The sequence below is a fragment of the Ambystoma mexicanum genome, chromosome 9 (genome assembly GCF_040938575.1).
Source record: "Ambystoma mexicanum isolate Mex_15411 chromosome 9, UKY_AmexF1_1, whole genome shotgun sequence".
Lineage (NCBI taxonomy): Eukaryota > Metazoa > Chordata > Amphibia > Caudata > Ambystomatidae > Ambystoma > Ambystoma mexicanum.
This window is the reverse complement of record NC_090931.1, coordinates 859191712-859211922: the sequence shown is the minus strand read 5'-3', so window position 1 is coordinate 859211922 and position 20211 is coordinate 859191712. Positions and strand designations below refer to the sequence as shown.

Sequence of the window (20211 nt, the reverse complement as noted above, 5' to 3'; positions counted from 1 at the left end):
GTGCTCCCCAGTGAACCTTTGCATTTCTGCATTGGCTGCCTGTGTTTTGAGACTGGATTCAACACTTTCAAGAAAGTGATTCTGGGCATGAGTGGCATATAGACATTGTGTGCAATGTGTCTTTTGTACTGGTCAGTATAATTTGTGAGGTCTTCATTTTTTTTTACATGCCACAGCATTGAAAACCAGATTCCAGAAGAGGGGTGGGTAGATGTTGCATGGAAAAGCTAGCAGTAGCACTTACAAGAAGTATATAGATATGTGGCACAGAGAAGACATGCAAACATAGGCAAAATAATACAATCAACACCATAGCGTCAGTTAGTGCATTAGCTCAGTGGGTGAAGCACTCATGCAGCTTATGAATTTGGTTTGAATCCTGGCAGTTTCCAAACCTGGTATGCACCCCCTTAGTCTTTCATGCTTCAAAAATAAAATGAATGCCAGTGTACCACTGAATTATTTAATTTTGGGAAAAAGGTCCACATTATCATGCTTATTGCAGCTGAGCAATCTTTAAGATCCACTTTCACACACAAACAGATAAAAGAGAGTTCAACGAGTTGTAAGGTTGGTCGAAGGGGAGGCTTAGGAGTTACAGAATCTGAAAAGGCCCAGAATAAACAAATACAGCATTGCCACTGTTTATCACTTTTGTCCATACTATATGCCTTCTTTAAACTGAAAATCAATGTAAGGTTCATGCATGCAATATATGCCAGCTTTGCCACTGTAAATGACTTTGATGATGCAGCCCTCCTAATCTTCCAAAAAATCACATACATACATCACACTTGCAGAGAGACGCACGCAAACAAACTCATGCACACACACACATGAAAAGATGTTTGCACACATACCCAAACACACACACAAACACTGAATTACATTCAAACAAGCCAGCATGCAAACACTTTTTTTTTTTAAACTCATGCAGTGATCTGTATTTTCAGTCCACTCTCTAAGCAGGGCACCAAGAATGCATTCATTAGGCAAACTTATGGTGTCTCGCAGTGTCAGTCCAGTAGCAGATAGGGGGGCACACCACACATGGAGCAGAGGCCTACGCGGGAGCGAGCACACGCCTATGCCACCCCTGGCTCCACCAGCCCTTCCCAAGCTGAGTGGTCTGCGTGAGCAGGGCATTCATGGCCCTCAGTGGCTCTTCTTCATTTTGGGAGGACTGCTTGAACAGGCTTTCCATGACACTGTGCGTGTGGTCTGCTTGAGCGGGATGTCCATGGCCCTTGGTGGGTCCTTCCAAGATTGAGTAGAGAACTGCTTGAGCTTGGACATTGATGGCAATTAATGCTTCTTCCCAAGCTTGAAAGAAATGCTTGAGCAGGGCGTCCATGGCACTCATGCATAGCACTTCATTGTGTCTTTCATTTCCCTGCATATAGGTGTGATTTTTGACATCCCCGCCAGTGGCACGAGGCGCAGAAGAGCAGCAACCGATCATGTTGGCCTGCCCAAGCAAGTGAAGTACACAATCCGGATGAACATCATGTTGAGCCAACCAACCTCCTCGATCAGAGACGCGATCTGGGTGCCAGGCCCACATCAGTCTTCCTCCAAGTACCTGACCTATGGCCGGGCCTTCATCTTTCTGCAGGACACCATTGAGCGTGCCATTGTTGAGATGCAGACCAACATGAGCTTGTCGGACATCGCAGTTCAGTTTCAGCCTATGCCGTATGCCTGCTACACGAAAGACAAGTAGGTATCTGCATGGGGGCGATGGACGGAGGTGGGGTAGGAGGTGCACCTGCTCATAATTAGGAGGTCCCACTGGAAGGCAGGGGTAGAGTTATTCACATGGCCAACACTGTGAAATCCAGCCAACTAATGGGGACATTGCAGGGCTATTGAGAAGCTCCTTCGGATTCCAGGGCAATCTATATATGAAAATGACCCTCCATGGCAGTGTATAGTTATGCATGCATGTGTAGACAGCAATTCCTCCATCCATAACAGCGGAAAACTATGCATAAACAACCATAGCAGTGCAGTTATACAAAATGCACCCACCTAGAGCAGTGTGTGGTTCTGCAGAAAGGAACAGTCCCTAGCAGTGCAAAGCTATGCAGAAAGTAAAAAACCAGAGCCGTGCATGGTTATGCAGAAAATAACGATCCATAGCAATGCAACATTCTGCAGAAAGCAGGGATCCATAGCAGCACATGGCTATGTAGAATGTAACGGTCCATAGTAGTGCATGGTGGTTATGCAGAATGTAGCGATCCGTAGCAGTGTAACATTATTCAAATTGCAACAATCCAGAGCAGTTATACAGAATGCACCCACCCGGAGCAGTATATGGTTCTGCAGATTGTAACGATCCGTAGGAATGCAAAATTATGCAGAAAGCACTGTTTCATAGCAGTGCATGGTTATGTAGAATGTAACAATCCCTGGCAGTGAGGGTAATACAGGAGGGACCCATGCAGAGCAGTGCCTGGTTATGCAGAATGTCACAATCCCTCCCAATACAGGGTAATACAGAAAGGACCCATGCAGAGCAGTGCATGGTTATGTAGAATGTCACAATCCCTGGCAGTACAAGGTAATACGGGAGGGACCCATGCAGAGCGGTGAATGATCATGCAGAATGTCACAATCCCTGGCAGTTCAGGGTAATACAGGAGGGACCCATGCAGAGCAGTGCGTGGTTATGCAGAATGTCACAATCCCTGGCAGTACAAGGTAATACAGGAGGGACCCATGCAGAGCAGTGCATAGTTATGTAGAATGTATTAATCCCTGGCAGTACAGGGTAATACAGGAGGAACCCATGCAGAGCAGTGCATGGTTATGCAGAATGTCACAATCCCTGCAATACAGGGTAATACAGAAGGGACCCATGCAGAGCGGAGCATGGTTATGCAGAATGTCACAATCCCTGGCAATACCGGGTAATACAGAAGGGACCCTTGCAGAACAGTGCATGGTTATGCAGAATGTCACAATCCCTTGTAATACAGGGTAATACAGAAGGGACCCATGCAGAGCAGTGCATGGTTATGCAGAATGTCACAATCTCTGGCAATACAGGGTAATACAGAAGGGGCCCATACAGAGCGGAGCATGGTTATGCAGAATGTCATAATCCCTGGCAACGCAGTGTAATACAGAAGGGGCCCATGCAGAGCAGTGCATGGTTATGCAGAATGTCGCAAACCTTGGCAACACAGGGTAATAGAGGAGGGACCCATGCAGAGCAGTGCATGGTTATGCATAATGTCACAATCCCTGACAGCACGGGTAATACAGAAGGGATCCATGTGGAGCAGTACATGGTTATGCAGAATGTCACAATCCCTGCCAGTACAGGGTAATACAGAAGGGACCCATGCAGAGCGGTGCATCGTTACGCAGAATGTCACAATCCCTGGCAATACAGGGTAATACAGAAGGGACCCATGCAGAGCAGTGCATGGTTATGCAGAATATCACAATATCTGGGAGTAAAGGATAATGCAGAAGGGACCCATGCAGAGCGGTGCATGGTTATGTGGAATGTCACAATCCCTGGCAGTACAGGTTAATACAGAAGGGACCAATGCAGAACAGTGCATGGTTATGCAGAATGTCACAATCCCTTGTAATACAGGATAATGCAGAAGGGACCCATGCAGAGTGGTGCATGGTTATGCAGAATGTCACAATCCCTGGCAATGCGGGGTAATACAGAAGGGACCCATGCAGAGCAGTGCATGGTTATGCAGAATGTCACAATCCTTGACAGCACCGGGTAATACAGAAGGGACCCATTCAGAGCAGTGCATCGTTATGCAGAATGTCACAATCCCTGGCAATACAGGGTACTACAGAAGGGACCCATGCAGAGCAGTGCATGGTTATGCAGAATGTCACAATATCTGGGAGTAAAGGATAATGCAGAAGGGGCCCATGCAGAGTGGTGCATGGTTATGCAGAATGTCACAATCCCTGGCAGTACAGAGTAATACAGAAGGGACCCATTCAGAGCGGTGCATCGTTATGCAGAATGTCACAATCCCTGGCAATACAGGGTAATACAGAAGGGACCCATGCAGAGCAGTGCATGGTTATGCAGAATGTCACAATATCTGGGAGTAAAGGATAATGCAGAAGGGACCCATGCAGAGCGGTGCATGGTTATGTGGAATGTCACAATCCCTGGCAGTACAGGTTAATACAGAAGGGACCAATGCAGAGCAGTGCATGGTTATGTTGATAATACCTATTCAAATTAGTGCATGGTTATACAAAGTTCAGCCAACCACATCAGTGTATACTTATACCGAAAGTACCAACGTAAAGCAGTGCATGGTTACACAGAAAGCAAAGACCTGTAGCAGCACATGGTGATTCAAAAAGCAGCAGGAAATAGCAGGGCATGGCTATGCATAAACCAAATATCCGGAGCTGTGCATGACTGTTAGAGACCTGCAGAAATATCAGCAGAGCATGGCAACGTAGAAAGCCTTTCAGAGGAGTGCCTCGTTACACTGAATCCGCTCTATAAGGGAGAGGTTGCCTGCTACACAGAGCATTGCATGGTTTTACAGTAAGCCCTTCAGGGTCTGCTGCCTGGACATGCTAACATTCCAACAGTGCAGTGCATGGTTGTGCAAAAAGCCAGGAGAGTGCCTAGTTACGGAGAAATACAGCTAGAGCAGAGCATGTGGTAATGCAGAAAGCCCCTCAGTGGAGTGCATTGATATAAAACATTTAATGTATTTAAAATTATTCAATGAAGGCTACAGGGACAACAATGCATTTTTGGCACAAAAATGCTTACAAAACTTTTTAACATTGATTTACAGAGCAGAGAACCAGTGTCCTGAACAATGGGTGAGAGGATGTGGATATAAGACTAGGTGATGCACATGTACTAGGACAAGGGCAATAAAGCACTATAGTGGAGGAAGTGCTATGTTTTTGGATGAAGGAGTGAGGGATAAGTGCTGTGGGGTTGTCGTGGGAAAGTAGTTGGAGAGGAGAACAGGTAGATGTGGTGGCATAGAATACTATGCAAGAGGTTCTTCAGAAACGAGGAGAGCTAGGAGGATGGAGTTAAATAGAGATGGAGTAGGAGCAGAGAGGGAGAGGAAGTGGAAGAGAACGGAATTAAGAGGGTGTGCAAGTGACACGGGAGGTGGCAAAGAGGTGAGCCAAGGATGATCGTAGGGAGTGAGATGGGCTGATAGGTGGGTGGGGCAAGTTTACAAAATGATGAGAATGACTTTATACTTTGCTCTCTGTCTCATAGTTAACCAGCACAACTGACATCGGCTGCAGAGGTGGAGGTGAAGCATGTACACATGTACAGACAGCTGAGTGGATGACTTTGTTGAGAGGTGAAAAGGCATAGTTGTTAAGGCCATAGAGTAGACTGGCACAGTAGTCATTTCGAGAGAGTACTAAAGAGGAGATCAGGTGCTTAGCAGTGTTGAAGGGAGTAAGATGACTAATTTTTCTGATTTTGTAAGGAGTTTAAGTTTGGCCGTAGATTAGGAGATGAAGAGCAAGAAGTTGTGAGATAGATCAAAGATAACAACAGGGTTGTGGGCAGAAGCAGAGAAGAGAACGAAGGCAGGAGATAAGAATAGAAGAGGGGGAGAGGAAGAGATAGCCTGTTTGGATGGGAAGTAGAACACTACAGTCCTAGTGAAGTTGTGCATGAGCGAGTGAGATGCCATCCAGTATTTGATGGTGGCGAGACAGACATTTTGTACCGTAGCCCGTCAGATAAGGAGGAAAAGAACATGATCTGAGTGTCAACAGCAAAGAGGTGATAGAAGAAGTAATAGGAGGAGATAAAGGTGCCAAGAGCAGAGGTATAGAGAGTGAAGGGAAGTGGACCCAGCACTGCCCCTTGTGGATCACCAACAGTACGGGGGTTAGTAGGGAGGTAAGGCTGTTCCAGGGCACCTGGAAGTGTTTCTGGCGCGATATGAAGCAAACCAAGTGATTGTCTTGTCCCCGATGCCTAGGAGAGGTAGTGTTGAAAGAAGGTCAGAATGGTTGACAGTATCGAAGGCAGAAGAGAGGTCAACAAAAATAAGACTAGATGAATGGTTAGCATGACGAGTAGAGGAGATGTAGTTGCTGACATTGAGGGGAGCAGGCTCAGTGTAGAGTGCAGAGGTTGGGAACCAGATTGTAGAGGATTCCGTAAGCTGTGGGTGTCATGGAACTCAGTGAGTCAGTTAAAAACGACATGCTCTAGGATTTTGTAATAGTGAGGTAGAGCTAAGAGAGACAGGACAGGATGAGAGTTGCCAGGACCGTTAGGATCTAGGCCAGGTTTCTTAATTATACGGATGATAGTAGCCAGCTTGTAGGACTTGGCTGGACTTCACTCCAGGGCAGTTCCAGTTGCACATAACAATGCATGGCTTTACAGAAAGCCCATCGGGGAGTCCTTCCTAGGCATGCTAACATGCCACCAGAGTAGTGCATGGTTTTACTGAAAGCTATGCAGGGAGTGCCTGATTACACACAATACCACCAGAGCAGGGCATGGTTTTATAGAAAGCCCTCCAGGAGAGTACCTAGTTACACAGACATACCACCAGAGCAGTGCATGGTTTTATAGAAAGCCCTCCACAGAGTGCCTAGTTACACAGACATACCACCAGAGCAGTGCATGGTTTTATAGAAAGCCCTCCACAGTGTGCCTAGTTACACAGACATACCACCAGAGCAGTGCATGGCTTTATAGAAAGCCCTCCACAGAGTGCCTAGTTACACAGACATACCACCAGAGCAGTGCATGGTTTTATAGAAAGCCCTCCACAGAGTGCCTAGTTACACAGACATACCACCAGAGCAGTGCATGGTTTTGAAAGAAGCCCACACGGAAGTGCATTGTCAAACGAAAATACCACAAGGAAGTGCATGGTTTTATAGAAAGCAGCCACAACAGTGCATGGTTACGAAGAAAGACCTACACTGCTGCCTGAAAGAAATAGCACCAGCGCAGTAGTTGGTTACAGAGGCTCACCCTACAGAATAGCTGAAAAGGAAATGTGTGGCTGCTGAGAGCGTTCCCCCTGCCCCTGAGACATGGCTGGCTCTTTAGAATGTCCCTTGCTCAGGGCATGAAATGGTAAAGTGAAGGACATCTCAGGCAGCAGTACTTTCTATACAGAACCCCCTGTTTTCTAGTGTCTGTTTGTGGCCATGCCCTACAGAGAAGCACTTGCCTATACAGATATTCTACAAAGAAGAGTTTGGAATTTGGGCATCTGCACCAGAACAGAGTCTCTTCATGCAGAGTTCCCTGGGCAGTGTCTGCTCTGCAGAAAGCCCCACAGAACAGTGCCTTATTAAACAGAACACGTCCAGGGGCAGCACTTTCATATAGAGCAAGCCACCCAGAGCAGTGTCCAGATATACAGACCAATATCTACTACTGTTGAGTGTCTCCAGAGGAGGAGCCTTCTTCCATTGCAGTGACTCCTTATGCAGAATGCCCCTGTTAGCACTGTCTTTTCATACAGCACTTTTTCAATACCTGTGACTCTTTATAAAGAATGCCCACGATAGCAGTGTTTTTTCATGTTTCTTCCATTGCAGTGACAATTTATACTTAATGCCCTGATAGCAGTGCCCTTTCCTGCAGCCCTTCTTCCGTCACAGTGACTCTTTCAACAGAAGGTTTATAATTCATCTTAATCTCTGGCATTGCTCTGGGCAACCCTCCAGACCATTGTTTGTCACCTGCCAAACCATTACAGAAAGGGGAAAGAACATATGCAAATCAGGCTTGGTCCCACCTCCAAAGGGGGAGTCCAGTCCGAACAGTTTAGTGACATCCCTTCTTCACGAGAACACAACTAACCCAGACATGTTTTGCCCACATTGTGTGTCATCAGTGAAGTGTAGCTTGGGTCCTTAGGCCCATCAGGCATACCTGTCCTACTCTGGTAGACTAGACAAAGCAAAAGAGGTGATGGCTGGAAGGTTTAAAATTAATTGTGACCACTAGCATTGCGCTGGGCAACCCTCCGGACCTTTCCCTGCCAAGACATTACAGGAAAGGGAGAGACCATATGCAAATCAGGCTTGGTCCCATTCTAAAGAGCAGTCCAGCCCGAACTGCTTGGTCACATCCCTTCTGCACGAGACCACAAGCATCCCCAGAGGTTTCTCAGCCTCTCTTTGGTTGTTATCAGTGAGGTGTAGCTTGGGTCTCTAGGCCAGCAGGCACGGGACCCACATTTAGGCACACCCATCCTACTCGAGGTAATTAGACAAAAAAAAATGGAAATGCCCCACTACAAGTCCGAGCCTGCTGGGCCTAGAGACCTGATGACGCCCAATGAGGCCAAAACATGTCTGGGATCTGGGATGGTAGGTACTACAGATGCGTGCTTAGTTAAGGAGAAGATACTCCAGAGCAGTGCTAAGCTAAACATTGGGCACATCATGGTAGACTTTCGCTATGGCTCTTGGGCGCCATTGAAGAGATTAACTATAGAAACAATACTGCAGAACACTGCTTCCTTATTAAGTACCGCAAAAAGGTTATCCTGTACATTCTTGATTATGGAAAAGCTGCTCCAGAGCACCCTTTCTTTATGGCTGAGGTACTCAAGAGCCGTTCTTCAATATGTGAAAGTTACTCCAGAACAATGTTTCATTAAGGATACAGTATGCAAGTGTTTTTCGATATAGAGTAGGTACTTCCGGGCAGCAAATGATTATGAAGTAGGTATTCAACAGTGGTGTTGGGTAATAGATTAGATATGCCATAATAGTCTAACACAATGGATAAGATACTCCAAGCAGTACCTGTTTATGGGGTAAATATTGCAAAGCAGAAAATGGTTATAGATCAGGCACATTAGAGAAGTGATTGGTGATTAAGATACCTCTGAGCAGTTTTTATTAAAGGATACAGTATTTCAGAACAACATTTTGGCATGAATAATATACTCTAGTATATGCTTCCTAATAGAAAAGGTACCCACATCAGTGTTTGATTAAGGATAAGGTATGTTTGGATATAGAGTAGGTGCTCCACAGAAGTGTTATATTGCGTGGTGCATGCTCCCAAGCAGTGTTTGGTAACGGTTAGGGTATATCAGAGTACTGAATGACTATGAATAAGGTACCCAGGAGCAGTGCTTGCCTATGGAGGGAGACCTTCTGGGCATTGTGTGCTTATGGAGAAATATCCTTCTGGTCAGTGCTTGACTATGGATGAAGACCTTCTGGGCAGTGCTTGCTTATGGATGACGACCTGCTGGGCATTGCTTGCTTATGGAGGAAGACCTTCTGGGCACTGCTTGCGTATGGAGAAATACCTCCTGGGCAGTGCTTGCCTATGGATGAAGACCTTCTGGGCAGTGCTTGCTTATGGATGACGACCTTCTGTGCAGTGCTTTGTTTTGGAGAAATACCTCCTGGGCAGTGCTTGCTTATTGGCGAAGACCTTCTGGGCAGTGCTTGCTTATAAAGTAAGACCTTCTGGCCAGTGCTCGCTTATGGAGGAAGACATTCTGGCCAGTGCTTGCTTATGGGGGAGACCCTCTGGGCAGTGCTTGCCTATGGAGAAATGCCTTCTGGTCAGTGTTTGCCTATGGATGAAGACCTTCTAGGCACTGCTTGCTTATGAAGTGAGACCTTCTGGGCACTGCTTGGTTATAGACCAAGCACTCTGGAGTAGTGTTTGTTAGTGCCCAAAATACTCAAGGGATGTGGTTGAATATGGATATTGTAGTCCGTATAATTTCTTACTCACGAAGAAGGGTCTCAAGGCAGAGCAATGTTTGTTAATAAACGCCTCACTCAAAAGCAGTTCCTGGTTTTGAGGAAGATGTTTAAGTGCTGTTTTTTGTTTTGTACAAAACTAACATGGGCTGTGGTTATTTAAGTATGTATACCATTCCCGTTGAAAAGTTCCTGACATTCATCACAAACATACAGTTTGAACATGCTTTGCATTCAAGAAAGGACCGAGAAGTCTGAAACTATAGGAAAATCGTTTAAAGCAAAAGATGTAATCTTCTTGTGTGTTTGAATGTTGTAACTTAGTTTTGTTTGTAAACATGTTTCTTTCCCTTCCCAGCTTCTTATACAGTGTGTCTTTCGCACTCCCCATCGTGCTGATGGTGGCCTGGGTTCTCTTTATAGCCGCATTTGTGAAAAGGCTGGTCCTGGAGAAAGACTTGAGGCTTCATGAGGTAGGTAGGGAGGCTCGCTGAGGCGGTACCAACCGACTGTATCTTCTGGGTGATTGAGATCTGGGAATGCAGTTTGGCTAGTTTTGAACATGAAATGAATGGTCTGAGGCACATGGTCCACTATACTGCTTGAGGTAGCGGGACGCACTATAGTCAAAAGCCTAACTATGATCCCAACACGATAGCCAAATAAGTACTAATACTTTGGTTTGTGTTCGATTTAGGATTATTTGCAATTTTCCTCACTACTGCTGCTAAAAGAATGGCATGATGCGTGGTCGTATATTTAATACTCATAATTTCTATTTGGATATGAGTCTGATAACTGATGCTCTGTTTTAGCCTAATCCTAATATCGTCATATGTTGTTGATACCCTTTGCACTCTCATATTTAACACTGCAGTAGAGCCCTTTGATAATATACCTAAGTCAGGATAACTACAAAGCCTCATAGGTAGTATGACCAACTTTATCTAGTACATTCTGTGCCTATTGCCATTTTTATGGCTTGTGGTAAGCATGATTCACAGCAGTAAACTACTATATTCGTCTTTCATTCACTAAGTTTGGCCCACTTACCGATATATATACCAATATAATGTTTAATTTGTAGTGTTGCTTTTAATTTATAAGCACAGTGCATAAACATTTGCAGTGTCTCCCGAGTTCATCCACTCGATATCAATTAGCATTATGTACATGTATGCCATATTTATAGAGTTGCAACTCTTAACATACTCCAGACATCCATGCTTGAAATGTGGCGGCGCCATCATTATGAGGATGAACGAGAATGCTGGATATTCTGTACTTAATCTCAGGCACTCTCTATTTGAGCAATAAGCAGTATTTTGCAGAAGATAACTCCACAATTTCTTTGCACAAGGGCCGTTTTCACTGAGAATAATAATGGGCCTAATTCCGAGTATGGCGGTAAGGGATACCGGTCACTGTTAACGAGACCGGTGCCGGTAATCCCTTCCCGCCACATTCTGACTTCCCTTTGCACCCTCGTCCTTAACGCCGGCTTTTAGCAGGCGTTAGGGACGAGGGCGCAAAGGGGCTTTTTAGCCAATAACGGTGACCGTAAAGAACGGTCACCGTTATTTGCAATTTCCCCATTCCCATTGAGTCCTATGGGGGCTCATTTGGGAATGGGGAAGAGCCCTGGGGAATGGGAAATTACCGCCCTGGTCAACTCGGAATAGGGCGGTAATTTCCCATTCCACCAGGACGGTGCCAGTACGGGTCTGGTGCCGACCAAGGCGCTACTACCGCCATTGGTTAGCGCCGGACTCGGAATGAGGCCCAATGGGCTTCATTACAACCCAGGCGTTAAGGGGTTAACGGCGCCGTAAAAGGTGTCGGCGCCGTTAAACCCTAAACGCCTGATTACGAGGTCCCTTTGCGGGTTGCACTTTAACGCCTGCTTTTAGCAGGCGTTAAAAAGCCAACCCGCAAAGGGACCTAGGAGCTAATTACGGCACCGTAATTTACGGTGCAGTAATTAGCGCCTTCCCCATTCCCATTGAGCCCTATGGGGGCAAAAATGGGAATGGGGAAGGGCCCATGGTGAATGGGGAATTACCGCCCCGCCAACCTTGGAATGGGGCGGTAATTCCGCCATTCACCATGGTGGAGTTGGAAAAATACCAGCGTCAACCATGGCGCTAATAGCGCCATGGTTAACGCTAGGGTCGTAATGACGACCCGGGTGGTAAGGGATTACCGGTACCGGTAAGGGCACCGGTACTGGTAATCCCTTACCGCCCTATTACGAGTTCCCTTTGCGGGTCCTCCCTTAACGCCTGGTTTTACCAGGCGTTAAGGACGGGACCCGCAAAGGGACTTTGGATTTAATAACGGTACCGCAATTTGCGGTACCGTTATTAGCGCCTTCCCCATTCCCATTGAGCCCTATGGGGGCTCAAATGGGAATGGGGAATTACCGCCCCCGCCAACCTTGGAATGGGGCGGTAATAGCTCCATTCACCGGGGCGGAGTCGGTAAGGATTTGGAGGCAGCCATGGCACTAAAAGAGCCATAGTTACCTCCAAACTCCTAATGAGGCCCACAATGACTATGAAAATGGCTGCAGGCTAAACCATGTCTGTGTGTTCTCTCCTGCACAAAAATACCACTCATTGTACACCTGTGAAAAAAAACACTCCTCCACTACTCTGTCGATCAACAAGTTCCATCTTGCGTGTATTGACCTAAACAGACTGGTTCTTATCATAAGTGTGCCTCTTTAGTTCAACTAACTAGTCTTTTTGAGAAAACGCTTCAGAGTTGCTCCGTCATTGAGATCCAATCCAGCATTTTTTTTAGTTTTGGCACCACCTATAAGCCGAAACAATTGCATTAGAGTACAGCCGGGGACAAATGGCATGTGAGGGACACACAGCTTGTAGCTGTTGTTTGGTTATTTACCCACCGATTGACTACCCATGGCCATGCTAATCCCTATGGCCATTCCCACCCGGTTGCTGCACCTCCGCGCCCAAAACACAACTTAATGGGAACTCTTTGAGCTAGCTTTAGCAAGCCTTGCCATCAGACTGTGTGGTCTAAGTGCCTGCCAGTGCTTCTTTTCAAAACAGTCTTCTGAGGGTTAATTAATTAATTGGAGCTGTAAACAAGCTACTAGTTTAATAGAAACGTCAATCAGGTCTGCCTTCAGCCACATGATTTGCAAGCACTATGTGTGTCCTGTTAAAAACAAGCACTGGTAAAGTCAACAGTTTAGGTTTGTGTATAAGTATTAGGCATTTCCTCGGCACTGCTATTAGATAGCTAGGAACACCATTTTGCAGATGCTACCATGGATGTCCACTTAATTCCACGATGACAGTTCCTGGCAAATGCCCAAACTGTTGGCATTGCCAATGCTTGTTTTTCTTACATTATGTTACATTCCTTTCCCGTAGTCCTGAGGTTATAGCGGAATGACAAAACGACGAATACCAGAATGCACTGCCTTACTGAACACTTCACACCTGACTGGAAGACCTTGAAAGCTTTGTTACCATTGGTCACTGGTTGAACCCATTCCCTTGTGCCTTCCTCCCTCTGCAGTACATGAAGATGATGGGGGTCAGCTCCTGCAGTCACTTCTTTGCCTGGTTCATCGAGAGCGCCATTTTCCTCTTGATTACCGTCTTCATCCTCGTCATCATCCTCACGTTCGGTGGCATCCTGCCCAGTAGCAACGGCGGCATCATATTCCTCTTCCTCGTCGACTATAGCCTGAGCATCATCGCCATGAGTTACCTCATCAGCGTCTTCTTCCACAACACCAACATTGCCGCCTTGAGCGGCAGCCTCATCTACATCATCTCGTTCTTCCCGTTCATCGTCATGACATCGAGGGAAAACTCGCTGAGCTTCGCTGGGAAGACTTTGCTGGTGGGTATGCCCAGGGAGTGGAGGCCGAGTGTGCACCAGGCTGGAAGCAATCCCTTAAGTTGTCGAGGCATGGAACCTGTCGTGAGGGTTGACCTATTAGTCCCATTACATGACAGTGTGCTTTGTGTAGCACAGTTGCCAATAGCATCAATGTCACATGTGCGACCTTTAACCAGTTCTGGATTTTTTCAACCAACCAACAGCAATTTGAAATCAGGAAATTATAGAGTCTGGCCAACTCCAGGCCTCGAGGGCCAGAATCCTATCCCTCATAATACTTATGAGGGAAAATTAGCATACATTTAAAATCATTCTATGCAAATATATACCATGCATATTAATGAGGGGTATCCTGAAAACCCAGCATAGATCCGGCCCTCGAGGTCTGGAGTTGGACAACCATGTTTGAAGAGCAAGACTTAGAATGGGAAAACACAAAACTACAAGTCCCAGAATGCAAACTGCTGAAATGCCAAGACTAGTAGAAGTTGTTACTCATGCCATGAAACCACTTGACATCTATGAATTTTCTCTGTTGTTCTTTTAGGCATGTGGGGGCATTGGCACAGTGGTGGTGCAGCATCACTGCCTCCTGTTCTGTTGGGTGGTGCTTTTCCAAGTAGCATGCCTCAGGAAAGCTTTTTTTTTTTAAAAGTTGGGTGAGTTAGCCCAGCGGGTCACAAGTATTCTGTGTTTGCCCAAGTGCTGTGGCCTCAAAGTACTCAGTCCTTCTTAAAGTCACTGGTGGGGATATTATATGCACCTTGAAGATTTCAAAGAAATCTTCCCTGTTTCCTAGATTTCCTAAATCTTGACTCTCTCTGTGCATCTTTAGTAAAACTCCCTACTGTAACCCTCGAAAAAAATATTAATTGAATTCCTTTTTGTTTATTACTGTTTAGCAAAGTATATGCATTTTTTTAAATATGGAGGTTAACTCAAATACCGCCCTCTCCCAATATAGCAACACCTACACTTCTTGTTTTCACAATTTTCCACTGGAACAAGTAACTCTTTCATGTGGAGTACGCCCCTCACCTTTAATAACACATGTATTTACCATCCTCTTTTGCCTTTCTTACGGGAGTATGGTTTTGCAGGGATCCACCCGTAACTCATAGACATACCAATTTGTTTTCCCTTTTAAATGAGAATAATAAAATCTTTTTTTGTCCAAATTCCCCAGTTGCCTTGTACCGACCACCAACATTTTACTTTTTCATGAGAATAAAAATGCCTTTTTCGTAGGTTTTACTGCTTTCTTTTCCCTTTTCACCTGAATAAAAATCACTTTTTATGTTGGGATCCCCCATAACCTTTGTTTTTAACGCCCTCTTTTGCTTTTTCATGGGATGAAAAATTACCTTTAAGTGAGCCTCCCATCACACTTTAACTAACCACTTTCTTTTCTGCTTGTTGTTTGAACTCTCTCTGCCTTAAAATACGTTTTTAAACACGTTTTTCACGCAATTTAGAGTTTGAAATCTGGATTTAATCCTAATATATTCAAATTAAAGAAGGAAAAGGCATTTGAAATAAAATACATTAAATCGTATTGAATATGAAATGCCTTTTTCTTCTTTAATAAATAATGCATGCAAACAGAGATTTTCAAATTTAAAATTGCATATAAAAACGTGATTGTGCTATATTGTTTACAAAGTCGAGGACTGAAAATTGAGACAAAAACAAGACACCCATCTGGTTAAATGCAAGCACTAACTCTGACACAGTTCGGGGAAATCTAGTGACAATTTGGTCAATTATAAGCAGAACAATCGTTTTTTCTATAACTGTTTTTTGTGAATCTCATTTTCTCTTGCAAAGAAAAAAATGTCTTATGCGAACATGTATGATATAACATAAGAAAAAACAGCACCTTCACTCCTCCCCACTGTTTGCCTCCTTTCACAGGGCCTGTTTTCCCCCACAGCATTAAGTTATGCAACTCAATATGTTGCCTACTACGAATCACAGGGTGCCGGTAAGTTGCATCCTTTCTTGGAAGCCCCTGCTTATTGGTTTCCTTTTCTTAATTTAAGAATTGAAAAATTGTTGAGGTTGAGATTTGTGTCGTGTGGGTAGGGTGCTTAAAATTGTGTATGGGCCCACAGTGCATCTTAAACATCAAATCTGCAGGTGTGTCCTGTGCGCGCGTGCGTGCATGCGTGCGCATATGTGTATGTGTGCGTGTTGGCCCACATAAAATGTTCTCGCTCTCTCCCTGCAGGGATTCAATGGAGTAATATGTACCTGTCTCCGTTAGCGAACGATACTTGCTCCTTTAGCTGGATGTGTTGGCTTCTGCTTATCGACTCTGCTATTTACTTCGTCGTAGGCTGGTATATCCGGATGGTCTTCCCAGGTAAGAAGCATAAAAAGACATACCAACTTCCTATCTCCAAAAGGGCCATTCGTTTCTCCATTCCTGCACAGCTCTTCCATGGTGGGAGAAGTAAGGTGGGACTGCTACACTTGGGGAGATGGGAGATGATGCGCCAATCACGTGCCAACTTCCTAGCTCCAAAAGGACCATTCGTTTCTCCATTCCTGCACAGCTCTTCCATGGTGGGAGAAGTAAGGTGGGACTGCTACACTTGCGGAGATGGGAGATGATGCGCCAATCACGTGCCAACTTCCTAGCTCCAAAAGGACCATTAATGTCTCCATTCCTGCACAGATCTTCTATAGTGGGAGAAGTAAGGGGGGACTGCTAGACTTGGGGCGACAGGAGACGAAGCTCCAGTTAAGCATTACAATGACCATGCAGTTACGAGGCTTTGTTTGCCTGTGAACTCTATTAATATCCTATGACCACATTTATTTACTAATGATGGAAGTGGTGCTGCAATAAATATTCAAAGAGCCCCCTACAACCGATGTAGTTACTCAAAGATAGTGCAGCATACTCGCAACTAGTGTATATTATGACCTGCAGAAGACCAGCGTCTCCCAGGTATAGATACCATCATCATGTTCTGACTGACATCGACAATACTTGTTAACCCTTTAAGTGCCAAGGCCGAGGTATCTCATCCTTGGGATTACCTCCCTGTTTCCAAGGACGAGATACCTCGTCCTTAGCATTTAAAGGGTTAAACGAAATAAGCAAAATAAGCAAAAGTGTGGGTGCCCCTCTGCCAGCCAGGATGGTCTACAACCACATTTTAGCTCACAGTACTTTTCACAGAGGAGAAATATCAATTTGCATATCAGCTTGGTCCCACCCACAAGGGCAGTCCAGCACTGAAATGCCAGGCAATGCTCCTCTGAACAAGAGTACATACAATCTGCAAGCCCAGAGACGTGTTTCAGCCTTGTTGGGGCTCCACAGGGAGGTGAAGCTGAGCCTCTCCAAGGTACAGTGAGCAAGAGGTCCATGTCTCGATTATCCTGGGTAATTCTAGGGTGAAACCCCACGTTTTAACAATGGAGCCAATCTACTGAGAACGAACATGGGTCAAATACCCTGTTCTATGGGATTTCTCCAACTCATGACGGTCCACAGCCACATTTGAGCTCACCACACCCTTCACCGAATAGGAATATGCATTTGCACGTCAGCTTGGTCCCACCAACTCAAGCAGTCTGGCACCGAAATGCTGGCCAAGTCTCCACTGAGCAACAGTACCATCAGCAACCCCAGACACGTGGTTCAGCCTTGTTGGGGCTCCTCAGTGAGGTGAAACTGAGCCTCTCAAAGGCACAGTGAGCAAGGGGTCCATGTCTGGATTACCCTGGGTAATCTAGGGTGAAACCCCAAGTTTTACAAATCAAACACAAGTGTGAATTGATCATATTTGTTTTGGCATCATAATACTTAGTTTCCATGGGCCCCAAAATGGTGCTTTTTTAATGTAAATCAGTCTTGTATAGTGGGACGTCTGCCAATTATGGTGGCCTCTAAGAGAGGCGGCTGGGAGAGAAGTCATTGTCAGCCGAGGGGGAGGCGTGGTGGGAATCCGGACTGTTCATGAGTGGAGATATCGAAGCACCCACTATCTGTTTGCTGGTGAGGTAGTAGGTGATACTGTTCCATTCTATGTTTATTAACTTATACATTTATAAAGCGTCTTAGGCCTGGAGGCAAACAGGCGCTAAAACACACAAACAATGAGCAAACAACAAATAAAACGTAGACACGGCATACAAACAGAATACAAATGGGCAAGCAATAAAACCTAAGAAATAAAAATATAAAACCATCCAACAAAATCACAAAGATAAAAGAATAAAACCGGGCATATAGAAAACAGGCACACATGGCTACAAAAATCCACATAAAAAGCGAACTACAAATTAAGTAAAATAGAGAGATGTAAGTGCTTTCTTAAACGATGCAAGAGAAGTGTCTAAACGCAAGTAGAAAGTCAAGATGTTCCAAAGGTCAGGTGCAAGACAATTAAAAGCACGTTTGCCTGCTCTCTCAAGTTTGCACTGCAGCACAGTTAGCAAGCTGGGACTTACCACCCAGGCATCTTGTTTTAAGCTCAGTCTCTGGGTACTTACCAAACAGACGTTTATGAGTGATGGTGTGCAGCCTAAACTTTAGCCGCTCCCTCACTGGAAGCCAGTGCAAAGCCCTTCTGGCTGTGGTGGCATGAGAGCAGCACTTTAAACGAGCCACCGTCCTGGTGGCATTGTTCTGCACTACTTGGAGCTTAGTGAGATTACTCTGAGATGTGCCCACCAGTAAGCTGCCACAATAGGCTATTCTGGCTCCAACTATCGCACGAGCCAGTGTGGCACAATTACTCTCTGAAATAAAGGGCCGAATCCGACTCAATAATCTCAGATAGTAGGAAGGGAAGACACAAAATTCACATGATCTTTCATGGATAGGGTCGAGTCCAGATAGACTCTAAGAGTTTTGACCTTCAGGACAACCTGCTATAGAAAAACTCTTGTAAAATGTGGGAAGTTTATCCAGTCTTTGTTGTGTCTTGACAAGAAGTAACTCTGTTTTAGTCTTGTTAAGTGCCAGCCAATGATGTGCCATCCAGACCTGAATGAGGTTAAAACGAGTATTCATCTTAGCAGATTCTGCTGCATAGTCGCCCGATAACTGTAGCAGTATCATCGATGTAGTTAGTGTGTAGAGCATCTTCATCATCCAACATCTGAAATAGCGGTTTCGTAAAAATATTACACAATTTGGGTAAAAGGCAGGAGCCCTGTGGAACACCATACAGGAGCTCAATTGGAATGTGCAAGGGTATCAAAGATGGAAGCTAACACAAAGGTGACATCATTTTGGTTACAAACGTTTATTAAGGGTTTTTCAAACCTAACTGTCCCTATCTCTATGAGGGGTTTCCCTGCCTTAAAACGAATACTAAAGTCTTTGTTGTGTCCTCTCTATGCTGAACAACTGCAACAGCCTCTCACTCAATCTACCATTATCCTCCCTTCGCCCTCTTCAACTAATCCAGAATAGGACTGCAAGACGTATCCTTGGCCTCAAGCCCAGGGACCGCATCTCTACAACCCCAAAGTCACAACAAGTGGAGACACTTGCTACCAGTGGCTGTGAGGAACACGTTCAAGACCCTCTGCATCATCCACAAGGCATTCTGGGGCTAGGGACCTGTTACATGCAACTCTCTCTCCCTAAATACCTCCCTGCTAGAACCCTTTGTTCTTCTAGCTCCAACTCTCTGCAGTTCAGACACTTTCCAAGAGAGGGGTAGATCTCTCTCTTTGGCAGGAGGCTCCCTCTGAAATGACCTCTTTGCCCCTCTCAGGCTTGAGCCAGATCTCCTTATGTTCTGTAAGCTTCTCAAGACCTTCCTTTTCTCTTCTTCCTTCCATCTCCTCCTCCCCGGGCTAATGCCCCCCTCTGCCACATTGACTGACTGCCTGGTCCCTTCTGAGTCCTACAGGGCACCAGGCTCTCCTCGCCCAGTCTACCCCAGCACCCCGGTCTCCCTGACCCCCCCAAATTAGACTTTCCCTCCCGGGCCTCTTCCTCTGACTAGCCTGGCAGGGTGTGCCTCTCTACTGGGCTTGATCCACCCCAGTCTTCGCACTCAGAGTGTAGTCCTCACTCCCTGCACTCCATGCACCCCCTGCCACATGCCCTTCTGTCTTCCCCTTACCTAGCTACAGGGGCCCTCTTCTTCCCCTTCTCACCCCCTGCACGTGCATGCCCCCACTTTGTCCCACACCTCCTTCCCACCCTAGCATTATCCCTTCTGCTGTGACCGGCGCCTCCCCCCTTTCTGCTCCCCCCTGCACTTCTTGATACTGTACTTGCACGATCCGAATGGCACAAGGCCTGGTAGGACCGTTATTGTTGTTTTCTTCCCTGCCTCCCCCCCTCCCATTTTTGTTTTGTGGCATCTTGAAATACCATTTGATGTATAGGCGCTTTGTAAATACACAATACATACAATCAAATAAATAAAGGGTCTGACAGAATGTCCATCGAAAATAAACTCCATGTCCTGTGTCACAACCTACGTCTATCTCTCACACTATAACTAGAGGATAAACAAACAAAGTTCCTTCTTCAGGAAAATGGCTCCCTTCTCCTGGTGTCTGGACAGCGTCCAAAAGAATGTTCTCTTGCAACTCAGAATGCCAGGGGGAATGCCTCCCTTGCCTTGGCTTGCAGCTCTT

At 45.6% G+C, this 20211-nt stretch overlaps 1 protein-coding gene across 2 annotated transcripts in view; it reads left to right on the top strand.

Moving 5' to 3' along the window:
* The window catches only part of ABCA12 (ATP binding cassette subfamily A member 12), a 700854-nt gene that overhangs the window by 457810 nt on the left and 222833 nt on the right, over positions 1-20211 (top strand). For both annotated transcript variants that reach the window (XM_069615933.1, XM_069615934.1), the window contains exons 26-30: positions 1404-1719; positions 10067-10181; positions 13261-13590; positions 15505-15574; positions 15821-15955. In XM_069615933.1, coding sequence (XP_069472034.1) covers positions 1404-1719; positions 10067-10181; positions 13261-13590; positions 15505-15574; positions 15821-15955 — 966 coding nt within the window. The remainder of the gene's footprint in view (positions 1-1403; positions 1720-10066; positions 10182-13260; positions 13591-15504; positions 15575-15820; positions 15956-20211) is intronic.